The sequence below is a fragment of the Oryzias latipes genome, chromosome 12 (assembly GCF_002234675.1).
Source record: "Oryzias latipes chromosome 12, ASM223467v1".
Classification (NCBI taxonomy): Eukaryota; Metazoa; Chordata; class Actinopteri; order Beloniformes; family Adrianichthyidae; genus Oryzias; species Oryzias latipes.
Window position 1 is genome coordinate 27,109,854 of NC_019870.2, and position 13,297 is coordinate 27,123,150.

At 42.2% G+C, this 13,297-nt stretch overlaps 1 protein-coding gene across 8 annotated transcripts; it reads right to left on the reverse strand.

The window, feature by feature from the left end:
* Positions 1-132: 132 nt before the first annotated feature.
* LOC110014199 lies at positions 133-4,251 on the reverse strand. Of its 8 annotated transcripts, none has more exons than XR_002289330.2 (9): positions 4,140-4,251; positions 3,754-3,813; positions 3,214-3,306; positions 1,939-3,110; positions 1,802-1,849; positions 1,325-1,692; positions 1,191-1,255; positions 915-1,098; positions 133-821 (listed from the first exon to the last, which is right to left on the reverse strand). XR_002289330.2 is itself a non-coding variant. In XM_023961148.1 (9 exons), the coding sequence occupies exons 2-8, from the start codon at positions 3,811-3,813 to the stop codon at positions 1,461-1,463; spliced, it is 546 nt and encodes a 181-aa protein (XP_023816916.1). In that variant the 5' UTR covers positions 4,140-4,251; the 3' UTR covers positions 133-821; positions 915-1,460. The 8 variants fall into 8 exon arrangements, 6 of the variants coding, with proteins under 6 accessions (XP_023816916.1, XP_023816914.1, XP_023816915.1 ...); XM_023961148.1 differs by having other exon boundaries at positions 915-1,465; positions 1,540-1,692; positions 1,939-1,982; positions 2,968-3,110; XM_023961146.1 differs by having other exon boundaries at positions 915-1,255; positions 1,939-1,982; positions 2,968-3,110.
* Positions 4,252-13,297: the final 9,046 nt, after the last annotated feature.

Genomic DNA, 13,297 nt, shown 5'->3' on the forward strand with positions numbered 1-13,297 from the left:
AAAATGAGTTTGACACCCCTGCTCCAATCTGTAAAAAGCTGGATTTCAAAATAAAATACCTGTTGGAATAGCTGCTCTTAAAATTTGCAAACACTGATCACAGTTGAAGCAAAACAAAAAAAACACCTAATATCGATAAAAGTGGGAAAACACGTTATATTGACAACAAGATCACATTAAACATCAACTAATTAACTACAATACAGGTTTTACATGTTCTTTTTTTTACAGTTTTAAACATATTTGTTCCATCATTAAGTTTTAAATAAAGGATCAGAGCAGAAGATGAAGCTGCACTGAAAGCTGACAGCAGAAACACAACGATACAGTTTCAACTAAACTAAAACGGACAAGAAAAGTTACACAAACACACTTTTCGGGGGGAAAGTCAATTTTAAACTTATTCCAGTTCAAACACTGTTTTTTCTGACTGCTGGACAGAAGGTTGAAAAATAAAAACTTGACATGAAACTGTATTTTCACAGCTTTTCAGAGACAGAACCGAAAACTGGAGGATCAGCTGATAAACAGCGTGGTGGATCCTCTGAGCCAGCAGGGTTCTGCAGAACTGTTGATAGAACAATGTCTGCCTCCTGCTTTGACATGCAGAGGAGCGGCTCTGAGGCGCTGAAGGGGTCATCATGGAGCTGCGTGGGGTCGGTTCTCACTCTTTGAGGGGAGGCCGTGGGGATTGGACGGGACGTCCACAGTCTGTGTTCTCTGAAGGACGTGTCCTCATGAGGAACTTCTGCCATTGGCAGCTGCAAACGACCCCCTAGTGGTGGTTTAAGGAACTCCAAAAGGTGCAGATGTTTTGCCTCCTGGAAAACATCAACATTTGTTTTAAACTTTCGTTTCCTGTAAAGAGGACCGAGTCTTGGTGTCGCGTTTGACAGAAGAATGTTGGTTCTTACCTGTAAAAGTTGCCTCATTTCTGGTCATCGCTGAAGCTGCAGAAGATCCGGAATGAGGCAGCCCATCCGGGTTTGGGTTTCTGTTTCCTCTGGAGTGGTCCCAAACATCTCAGCATCTCCTCTCCTCGTCTTGTGAAGTCACGGTAGAGGATCCGCCTCTCCTCCAGGAAACAGAAACGTGCCTCTGTAACGATTTGATTCATTCACAGAGACATTGGGTTTGTGCTGCTGACACGGTTGTCCAGGTTTGTTGTGTTGGAGCATGTGGAGCCAGACCGAGGGCTGAGGAAGGTCTGGAGCCGCTGAGAACCATGAACGAGAGGAACTCGCCATCTGTTGAGCTGGAAGGAAAGCTTTGTGACAAACGCACAGGTTCAGGACTTTGTTGGTCAGAAACCAAAGTTCTCTACTTTGCATATGAAGCATCTGGAACTGAGACGGGTTTGTGGTCAAAGTTCAGATAAAAGTTTGTCACCAAACTCAGCCTCCAGTGATGGAAGATCTCCTGGTTTGAGTTCAAACCTGCTTCACTCTCACTTTCCAACACTAACCTGAAGCAGAAAACAGAAAAATGCATTTTCTTATGTGTTTATATGGCTGAAAATGCGTTTTTATTGCTACTTTCCTTTGGATCCGTTTGAACTTGAACAGCTGAAGGATGGCGTGAAGGATGAAGGAGGATGATGATACAGGATGCTGTCAAGAGGAGCTAGAACACTGCTCCTCTGCACACAAACAGACTCCAGCTGGTCTGCTCGGTTCTGCTGGAGGCTCAGACCTGTGGAAATGGAGAACAAGGTAGAATTGGAAAAGTCGTCTCTGCTTCTTTAAATGTTTTACAATCTTTAAGCAGAAATAGAACGGCGGTGCTACAGCCTGGAGCTCACCATGACTGGGATCCAGGGTCTTTGATTGATTGATGAAGCCTTTGGGAACTGAGACAAAACTCTCATTCATTAGAAACATGGAACTTCCTGCGTATTTGAGTCTGTTGGGATTTCAAAATAAAGGCTGCCGTACTTACAGCATATTTCCAAGATGGAGTCATTTCTGCAGTGTTGGTGTTCACTTCACCAACACAGAGGACAAAAAGAGAACAAATCACAAAATATCTCCTTAATGATTATGAACACAATAACAGCAAAACCATTTCAAAATAAAAGCTACACGTTTGCAATGAAAAGGTTGAAAGAAATGGTGTTTCTACTTACTATTACTTGGTTAGTCTCATTCCAAATAGTAAATATGAACAACAACAAATAGTTCAAAAGGTTCACGTTAGTCATTTGAATGCAAAAAGGAAAAAACAAGAGTTTATTCTGAAAATGTTCCAAGTTATTAAACACATTCATTTCTAAGTTCCTGCATGAACAACAATAATTCTGATGATAATGCTGCATGATAAAAAAGACAAAACCAAAACTTTTTCTGTTATTCATCTATGTAAATTATTCAAGTTTGCCTCACCTTAATCCTGAAGAACTTTTAGTATGAAAAATAATTTGTCATTTTTGTTCTTTTTGTTTGTTATTTTGCACAAGTTTTCTTAAGGTTACAGAGAAGGGAACTTACTGTTTTTTTTAAATGAGTTTGTGTTTCTGCTACTCAACAGGAAAATATGGAGAATAATTAGTTTGAAAAAGAAAAGTTCACATAACCTAGAGGAAAAAACTACTTACTTTTTTGAGAATAAAAGGCAATCTACAAACTAAAAACTTCAAAAGTAATTAAAAATAAAATGGAAATAAATAAGGAAAACTTAAAAAATAAAAAAAAATCTTATTTCTCAGAGGAAAATGAAATAGGTAAAAGATATGTTGTTTTTTTATTCCCATTTTTTTAAGAAAAACCTAATAGACTAAAAGTAAAAAAAAACAAAAAACGTCGTCTTCATTCTCTTAATAGACTTGGAAAAACAGAAGTTATTTAAGAAAATAAAGTCAAATGTAAAAAGTGATTTTGTGTGTGTGTGTGTGTGTGTGTGTGGGTGTGCTTGTAGGCATGTTTATGATGTGTGTGTGTAGGTGGGTGTGGGTGTGTGCATGTGTGTTACATCTCCGAGTTGTATGGAGAGTCAGTCAGCCATCCCATAATCGACTCCTGAATGACCTGTACAGCGGAGTCGGACAACAGCGGAGGTTGGGGAGCGGCGGGCTGAACGTTCTCCTCGGGCTCCTGGAGGACCGGAGGCGGAGCCTTTGACAGACAGAGGAGGAGGAGTCAGAACATCCTTCACCTGCAGCAGGTGGAGGTGTGTGTGAAATCAAAGAACTCTTCCACAAACATCTGGATTGCTCACATCTGGCTCTGGAGCAGCGGCACTCGGACGCGGCCGTCTCTCTGGAGGTTGGTCTTCCCTTCCTGAGCTGCCGTCCTGCTGCTTCCGCCGTCTCTGGAAGACAAACCAACACAAAGATGGGATCTCAGAGAAAAACCACAGACAGATCTGGAAGTCAGAGGGTTTGGGAATCTCATCTAAACAATCGGATCACTGTGGGTCAACAAGGGAACAAATTTCAGACAGATAATGGGACTTTGTCACGAGTGAAACGCAGACTGCAGAGAAACAAACGGCAGGTTCAATGAACTAGAAAAGGTCAAATGTCAGAGCTGCTTCCAATCGAGACGCAGGAACGTTTTTACATAAATGTGCTGAGAAATGAGACAATCATCTTGGAAATTTTGAACCTAAAGTTACTCAAACACAGCTGGTCTTCCTGAAGATCTAACATGCACTAACCCACAGTGAGATCCAGCCAATAGCACAGAGATTCTGGGGCTTGATTAGTAACATTCAGCATCATTTCTGCCCTTTTCTCAACAGCAGATGTCTGTTTACCTTCCACCGCGGCCTCCTGCAGTAGCTGTGGTCCTGAAGATGAGGAAGAACTGGACACATCTGGAAAGATTGGCATGTAGAAGAGAAGAAAAGTACAGAATTAGCAAACGTTTCTGAATTTTAACAACTGTTTTCATCCACATAGAAACGCAAACGTTACCTTCTTCTCTTCAGCCAAGTCCTTTAAAAAGGTTTAGCACAAATCGATCAAGAAAAGCTCTTGAACTGATTAATGTGCGACCAGATATGTCAAATTAAGATCATGAAGTTAATGTGTAATATTATCAAAAGTAACGATAAAATATATCTAACATTATCTGAGCTGAATGCCCAGAAAGTTAAAAAAAAAAGAAGAAACTACAGACAGAAAAAAGCTCTAAACTCACCTTTCAGGTCTGAATCACTTCCTTCAGAAACTTAGGGAATAAATCTCTCAAGTCGCTTTTTGTGCCGTCTTTAGCAAAGTCTCAGCACAAAATAAAGTTAACCGATAACCGATTCCTTAAACCAATATAAAATGCGGTCACCGTGGCAACCAGTAGTTTGTCAGAAAACAAATTCACTCCAAACTGTTACAGAATAGAACAGCATAGAACGAACAGATTCTAGTGTATTCAATTCTATATCGAAATATCACGTGGTCACCGTGGATACCGATATTTTTTAAGTTAGCTAAGTAATTCTCATGTTCCGTTTGAGCTATTGTGTTGTTTTTTTTCATATTTGTGTCCCAGAAGTTATTTAGTGAGGAACTTTTCTGAGTAAATATGACGGAAACATCCACCTGTCTTTGGATTTCTTAAAACGTTATTTTTGATTTATTTTACCTGTAATTCAACTGGTGTTGATGAAGATTAAAAAAAATGTATTCAAATTTAATTCAGCGCAGAAGGAGGCTTATTTAAAGTCTTCACCTCATAAATTTGCACAAAGGGTTCAGAGATCTCAGAAAAAAAGATCGGTAACACTTTATAATAAGATTCCTTTACAAGCTTTGTTAACGCATTAACAAGCATTATAAATGAATTTTTAGGGTGTTAGTAAGACATTATTAGTACAAGAAGTCTAATAAGATTTATTAAATTACTTAGTTAGCACATTTGTGAGTGTTAATGAGCTTAATAAGATTTATTAACAAACTTTGTTAACAAATCAAGAAGTATTATTAATGTGTAAGATGCTAGAAAGATATTTTTTAGCATTATAGATGTCTTGCAAATACCTGATAGTATTAATAAGATTCATTAACATCTAAAGTCTTCAAAGTCCATATTACTAAACTGTTTACAAGCTTAACAAGTGTATTAATTAACTTTGGTAGCAGTTTATTGAATGTTTGGCTTATTTTAAACAAACCAGAGGTTGAAAGTCTGTGGAAAATGCAGCTTTTTTCTCCATGGAAACAATCTGTTTTGCTGCCCTGAATTTGATCGACGAATAAGAAATTAAGGAAGATGAGAAACTAAAGAACTACAAGTTGAGTGAGAAAGTTCTGTGGATTAACTGTAAACTATGTTGTCAACTCTCAGCAGGAATGTTCCCCTCACTAAAAAAAGTATTTTGTACGTAAAAACACACCAAATAAAATACTCATGTCACAAATAGTGAGAATTTGAAGTCGTGGGGCAGATGAAGTGTGTAACTCTGATGTGTGAACATGTTAACATTGTGAGAGAGTGATGCTTTTGCTGTGGGCGGGGCTTCCTCTGCAGGGAGTTCTTCTCCATGCAAAGCTGTAAATGTGGTTCTTGGCAAATGTGTCTCTATTATGAAGGTTGTTTGTACATATTGCATGTGATTCACCTTCCCGAATTAAAAAATCCATTATATTTATTCACAGACCCCTTCATCCTGTCACATCAAAAACCTCTTAGTCCTCTGAAATTCCCTGAAAAAAACAAACAAAATGTTTAGCAGACTTCCCCAAAGGAAGAACAAATTCCTCATTTCTTAATGTTTCTAAAATATCTTTGGTTGTTAACTGTTTTTTCCCCAGCTAATGCCTTTATCTGTTTTTCCTCATGTTTTAGTCCAGGAACAATTGCATACTTGCTGAATCAGTCATCAGGATGAATTGAACATTTGCTGGCGGTGTGTGTGAGTGTCTGCAGAGTGGATGGGTTGGCCTGAGCTGCCACATCTCTCTGACTCCCAACGGCGCCGTCTCTGTGACGGAGACCTGCTGCCCATAGACAGCAATGTGCCCAGCTTTCTAGAAAACTGCAGCAGAGTCAGAACCTGTATCCAGAACAGGAGTATTTTTGTCCTTCAGTGCTTCTGTTCTAGTCTTAGGAATCGGTCAGAAGAGCTCTGGTTCTCGACCTTTCCTGCTCCTGACACGTTCCTGCTGGTTCTCAGGCTAAGTTCCCTCATGGAATCCACCACTTGGAGAACACAGACCAGGGGTCTGTAACCTTTAGCCGTCAAAGAGCCATTTGGATCAGTTTCCCAAAGAAAGGAAAACAGAGAGCTGCAGCAGCCTTTGGAAAGACAGTGAACAGCATCATTTTACTGGTTTTAAAGTTTTCACTCGTTCATTCAACATGTAGCGTCTTCAGAGGCGGTCCTGGCTAGTTTGACGCCACGGGCGAAACAAAATATCATGTATTTTACTTTGTTATTAACATAAGTAGAACATACTTGTATAGTTGAATTCACAATTAAGACATCGTGTGTAGTTAGTTCACATTTAACATGCATCCATTTGTGTTTTCTTTTTGAAGGCTGGCTGGTTCTGGTGAAAACTGCCACATTTTTCGGATCTTTTTTTCTTGATCTGAATACAACCCTGAATTAATTAATTCCGGTCATTTCCGTTGGCTTCATGAATGAACATCAGTGGAAACTAAAGGATATATTCTGCTGGTTTCAGGGCTCCAGACTAACTTTTTTCACTAGGAGCACAGTGGCCCCTAACTGAAAATTTTAGGGGCACAACCAGAAAATTTAGGGGCGCATACCGTAAATCAACATGCTAACCAAATCTACTAATTTCCACTGTATTACTAATAAATACTTTAATAATAGATGCAGAAATTACAATGTGCTGTTTCAAATTCAGTGTCACATTTTAATCTGCACTTTTGAAGATGCAACAACAAGATAAACTAACAGCACCAACGCTGTCATGACAGAACAAATAGTAAAGAAAACTGATGGAAATTTATCTTGGTGACACCAAATAGGTGCAGCCAAGATGCACAATAACCGTGTTTGAGATCACCCAGGTGAACTCAACGCTGTGCAGATCACCTGGTGTGTGACATATATTTTTGTTTTTGCTCCAACATTAACTGTCAATTATCACAAAAATATCGCAAGAAAGGGGTGGGAGCAAGGGGCAAACCTACCCGGACACAGCTGAAAATTTAGTACTGAACTGACTGAAAGCTGCCCTGATGACTACAAAACAATGCATTATGGGACATGTGTCCTGATGGTTTTTGTAGTTAAGTGAGAAATTCAAATAATTTAAAATACCAATTCATTAAAAAAAGGCTACATACATTAAAAAACATTAAAATAATCATAAAATATATAATAACACAGATCATACTAAGGGGGAGAAGAATATTAAAACTAAATTGAATGTTAAGGACAACTCCAACTGTTGTCCTTCAGTCTTGCTGCAGGTTGACCTTCATCTCAACCCCCCCCCCCCCCCCCCCGCCTGGTCTCCCCAACGATCCAGGCGCGGCGCCGGTTCATGTCAAGCACGTCTATCGTTGCATTTTCCCCACGTATTTTCAGTGTGTCTAAAACTAATGTTGTTGTTGCTCGAGCGTGTTTAAAGTTCGAGCCCCGTTAGCTGTCACGCATGTAGGTGTGGGACATTTATTCTCCTCAGCTGACCCGACTCCCGCGGGAGCGGTGTGCTGCCGTAACCCGTTTGATCATGCGCCGTCGTAACCAAAACCTAAACCTTCCTACGGGTCTGTGTGACCCAGAGAAAAGTTCAGCACGGACTGCATGTATTTAGAAAATTACAAGCGAATAGATACGTTCTAAAAAAGAAAGTAAGGAACCCTCAAGAGTCATTTACCCCACTGTGATTGGTTAGTGATCACGACGATGAAAAAGTGTCATTCATACAAACTGGCGGCCTGCACTGCAGTAACATTAAACTTTCATATTAAGGCGGGGGCCGCAAAATATCATCTTGGAGACCGCAAATAGCCCGCGGGCCGCGAGTTTGAGACCCCTGCTGTAGTTCTGGCACTGGTCCACTAGCCGTAGGTCGGAAGAATGAATCAATAGTTCACTTACTCATAGTTCAGACGCACATATCAGGTTGTGACATTTGTCTCAGTTTCCTTCCCACAGATGTTTACGGCGCTCGATTATCTCTAGCCCCCCCCCCCCCCCACACACACACGCATTTTAGCCACTTACAGTGGCTTTCCCTTTCTTCTCACACGCAGTGGCCGCCTCACAGACAGGTATGTGCGCGAGTGTGTGTGTCTGCCTGCGTGCGTGTGCGCTCGCGTCTCATTGATTATTTCATTGATCATTGACGTGCCCCATTCTACGTTTGATGTATAAAAAATACGGAAGGTGGGGGAGGCAAATTTACTGGTCGCACATGTGCGACTGGATATAAAATTCAGTCGCACACTCTCAAATTTTGGTCGCAAAATGCGACCAATTGCTCGCAGTCTGGAGCCCTGGGTTTTTGTGTCACATAAAACTGAACAGAAAAAGACAAATGATTGTGTTCATTGCATCTGAAGCATTGACTGTGTATGAGAACAGAGAAGCTCAGATGAAATCCACCAATGAGCTAATTAACAAGACTACTTTAAGTGGAAACCTTCATTAGCCAAATGTTGCTCAAACTGTTACTCCTCCAACAGTAAATTTGGTCGTATTCAGCACCTAGCAAGTTTAAATATTGTACACCGCCTGCATTCATTTATCTTTGGAGTGTTTTCTTCTTTCTAAACTGGATGCTGATGTTTCCTTTGATCTTTTGTCCATTTTCAACAACCTTGAAAAGACTTTTCTGTCTGTCAAACACAGAGTTTAGATGAGTGAGAAGATGGAAACAAATTCACTTTGAGGTAGACTCCTTTCTATTTTTTTCTTTAACTTTTCATAAAATCCAGTAAACCCAATAAAGTGTATTAAATTAAATAAGCAGACAAGATTTATCTTCAACCCACTCCTTTTAAACCACTGTGTGTGTTGATTTTTCATTTGTGTTTGAAATAAACTAAACTGAAATTTATGGATAACAACTATCTTGTATTAGTTTGTTGCGGGGTCTGGAACCATAAGAGGTGAGTCTAAGAAAATTGCGGCGGGGGTGGAATAAAAAACTGGCCTTTTACTGTGGGGGGTGGACAGAAATCCCATAATAGACTCTGGTCCACGTTCACAGCCGCAGACACGCCCCCTCTGCGTGTTCACGCTGCTCTTTTGCACATTCCGGGGGTGTTAACTCTTGTGTTATCTTAGATGACCCCCCCTTCCATTGACGTGTTCTCCCTACCATGACAAAGGTGGATAAAGGTGGAAAGATCTCATGTAATCCATGGACACCAGTGAAGATCACAAATCATTGAAGAAAAAGGCTTTAACACACTGTCTAGTGGGTCTAGATGACCCAACTCCCAACTCCCAACGTTAAAGTGTCTAGGATTAGTGTTAGGATTGTTAGTGCTAGGATTAGTTAGCACTAGTGTTAAAGGCACCACTGTGGTGCATCGCTGCCATCTTAGAACAACATAGTTCTTTTACAAAACCACAGAGAGCCGCAACTCAGGGATGAAAGAGCCGCATGGTGAACATTGGGTTTGAACAGGAGGTGTGTGACGGGGGGGGGGCGCTGCTCTGCGACAGACAGTCAGACTCTCACTGATAAGTGTCTGACAGACAGATAAACCATTAAAAACAGAGAATAAACAGGACAGAGTGTGATTGCTGCAGCCTTGGTGATCTGAGGCCTCAAAGGTTTTCCGCTGCAATAAAAACCTTTTCTCTCTTTGCACCATGTTTTCCCCCTCCTCTGTTAACCTCCACCGGCTGCATATCTATGATGTCCATCTCCCGTTCCACCACATCCCAAAGTTTCTGTATTGGGTTTTGGTGACTGTGGAGGCCGTTTGAGTCCAGAGAACTCATTGTCATGTTCTACAAAACCAGTCTGAGATGATTCCAGCTTTATGCGCCTTATCCTGCTGGAAGTAGCATCAGAAGATGGTCCACTGTGGTCAGAAAGGGATGGACATGGTAAGCAATAATACTTAGGTAGGCTGTGGCGTTGGAACCATGTTCCCACACCATGACATCACCACCACCAGCCTGAACTGTTGATAGATGGCAGGATGGATCCATGCTTTAATGATGTTGACACCCAATTCTGACCCTATCATCCAAATTTGGCAGCAGAAATGGAGACTCATCAGACCAGACAACGTTTTTCCATCTTCTATGGTCCAGTTTTGGTGAGTCTGTGTGAATTGTAGCCTCAGTTTCCTGTTCTTAGCTCACAGCAGTGGTACCCGGTGTGGTCTTCTGCTGCTGTAGTCCATCTGCCTCCAGGTTGGACGTGTTGTTCAGAGATGATCTTCCACAGACCTCGGTTGGAACCAGTGGTTCTTTGAGTTCCTGTTGTAGATTGAAAGCCCAGTAAAACCAGCTGACAGTAGAAAAAGAAAGAATGATGTGCTGAGCCTGTTCTTTCCAGCAGGTGGCAGTACCAACCTTATGTGTCAAAGAGCAGGAAGGAACTGATGGGAAAGAACCAGAAGACATCCCAACCAGACCACATGGATGCTTATTATGCTGTTATTAGTAGTTTTGATCAAAAAAACCTTTACTCGTATTATTTTCTATACATTTTTACAGTTTCTAACTGTAACTGAGGAGGAAATAAAAGTTACAACCAAAAGCTGAATCACATTAACTTTAGTACTGTGATCAGTGGCTGTTGAGGCTAAATCTTTGATTTTAGAGCCACCAGATCTGCAACTATTCTGAAAATATCAAGAGCTAGAAAAGAAGAAACTGCTTTAAAATGTATTGATTGTACACCTCCCCCCCTGCTGAAACAGAAATCTGAACCCTCTACCTGAGCGCATCAGCAGCATACCTGTCTGAGATGACGCAACAGATGCAGCCGCCGGCATTTGCAGCACACGTCAGTCGGATTGACGTCAATCATACAACTTTATTTTTAGAATTCAGTTGTAAGCAGAAAACCTTGCTGCCTCTGCCTGGGGGGTGGGGACTCCCCTGTTTTCCTCCTCCAGAATTCTTTTTCCAGCTAAACCTCATCGCCTTAGTAAAAATGTGTCCTTCAGGCATTTCCTGGGTCACTGGCTCAGAGGCAGGAAACCCTGAGAAGGTAATCAATACGTTGACCGCTAATTCAGAGGCCTGACAGGAAGTACACCCCCCACCCCCCACCCCCCTCCGGATAGCATTACTGGCATTAATTTTGTCTGAGGGTGGAAAGGGTCAGAAGAGTGTCAGAGCTCGGAGACCTGACCTTTCTGACTGTCCTCATCTCGTTTAACCCCCCCCCCCCCAACTCCCCCCACAGCAGCTGGATCACCTTGGATTGTTGTCCGGCCTGTTTGCCAGTGCGGGTGGGGGCTGGGAGGTTAATAGTCTTAATGATGGTCTGGGGGGGGGCTTGGTGTCGCATCTCGTAGAGGAGCCGTGACTTCTGAGACCAGTATAACCAGTTTAACCAACACCCTCGAGGACAGACTGGACACTAAGATTATTACCTTGGGGGAGGCTAAAGCTTAAGGGCGGGAGGGTTGGGTGAGGGGTGTTGAGACCACATCTGCTGCTCGGGATGTCCACCTATGTTTGATGGGGGAGATGTGACAGTTGTGGTTCAGAACTGAAGCTCAGACTCTGAGCACACGTGGAGTCACACCCTTACATGTTTCTGCATTCGTACACAAACTCCGGCTTCAGGAATGCCAATGCTTCAAGCTTTGAACTATTACAATAGAAATCCAGACAGATCCAACCATTCATCTTCTTAACCCGCTGAATCCCTTTTGGGGTCACGGGAGCCAAGCCCGCTAGATGAAGGTGGGGGGGAACCCTGGACAGGTCGCCACACAATCAATTAAAAATCATCAATTAACCCGGGAAGCATGTTTTTGGACTGTGGGAGGAAGCCAGAGGGCACGGAGAAAGCCCACACATGTACACAGATAACGAGCAGACCCCACACAGAGAGGATCCAGCTGGGATTTGAACCCCTGTGAGTCAAGAGTGCTAACCACTACACCACCGTGCAACTGTAACCGGATCACTTCTGCGTTGTGTTTGAGGAGTCAAAAGATGTTGGGACACAGCTGCACCCTTGGAGACCACCTCCATTTATTGCGGATCTGACAATTTTCTGAAAAGAAAATAGAAACCCGCATTAGCCCCTACATGAGGATGAGAGGCAGAGGGGGCTCAGCCAATTCCTCCACAGAAATAAACAGTCAACATCTACAAAGTCTTTGTATTTTTCATATCAGATTTCAAACAATAACAATATGTTGGACATAACTGACATAAAACGAGGATTCTCATTGCTAACGTTACAGGACACCCACCTCTCCTGCTGGACAATAATACAGAAAGGGGAGAGGGAAAGCAAGCAGCAAACAAATAAAGGGAAAACCAGCGAAGAAGAACACATTAAGGAGGAGCTACCAACCCAACACTGAATACAGGGGGGAAAGAAACTTAGGGACAACCAATATTTTGTGTAATTAAAACAAAAAGAAAGATCTCGTCCCGTCACACGACCATTTTACCACATCAGTGCTACCACACCTGATTATCTCTAGAGTTTTATCTTTGCCTTTCGGGAGCCGATCCTCCTGGAATTAAGTCCTGCAGCAGTTTGTATCCGCATGACTCCTGTCTGAACACACTCAGAATAATCCACAAGCACACGTCCAGATCGGGCCGATAACCTGGTTCCTGAGGGAATCAGCTCACAGCAGTAACCAGATTTCTTCACCGATCATTAGGATCGCACATCCTCTCTTTGTTCTGTGTAAAGTCTGTCTGGATTCACACTCAAGTGAAGCACACCAGGGTTCATCTGCAAGTAAACCGAGACTCGTGCCCTCAAACCAGAGGTCAGGTGAGATGTACACCTGAAAAACCAAGAGGACATCAGAGGAAGCCAGCTCTTGGTAGGATCAAACAAACCCTCACATGACAGGTCAACGCTGAAGAAGCTGGTTGGACATCGAGTGCTGCGTCCAGGTAGAACCACAACGAAAGCAAAATATGGTAGAAAAGGGGAACATCAGGAGAAATACATGCAGGATGAATCATCCATCCATCTTCTGAACTCACTCAATCCCTTTAGGGGTCAAGGGGTTGCTGGAGCCTATTCCGGCTGATATTGGGTAAAAGGTTGCCGTTGTGTCGCTGGGCCAAAGGATGAATTAAAGGTCATGAATTAACTTTGGAGGGATAAAGAGTAGTGGAGCTTTCTGCACTTATAACGTTGAGATTCTCCTCTTTTCCAGGACCAGGGGCCTCATTTATAAAAGTTTGCGCAGGATTTGCG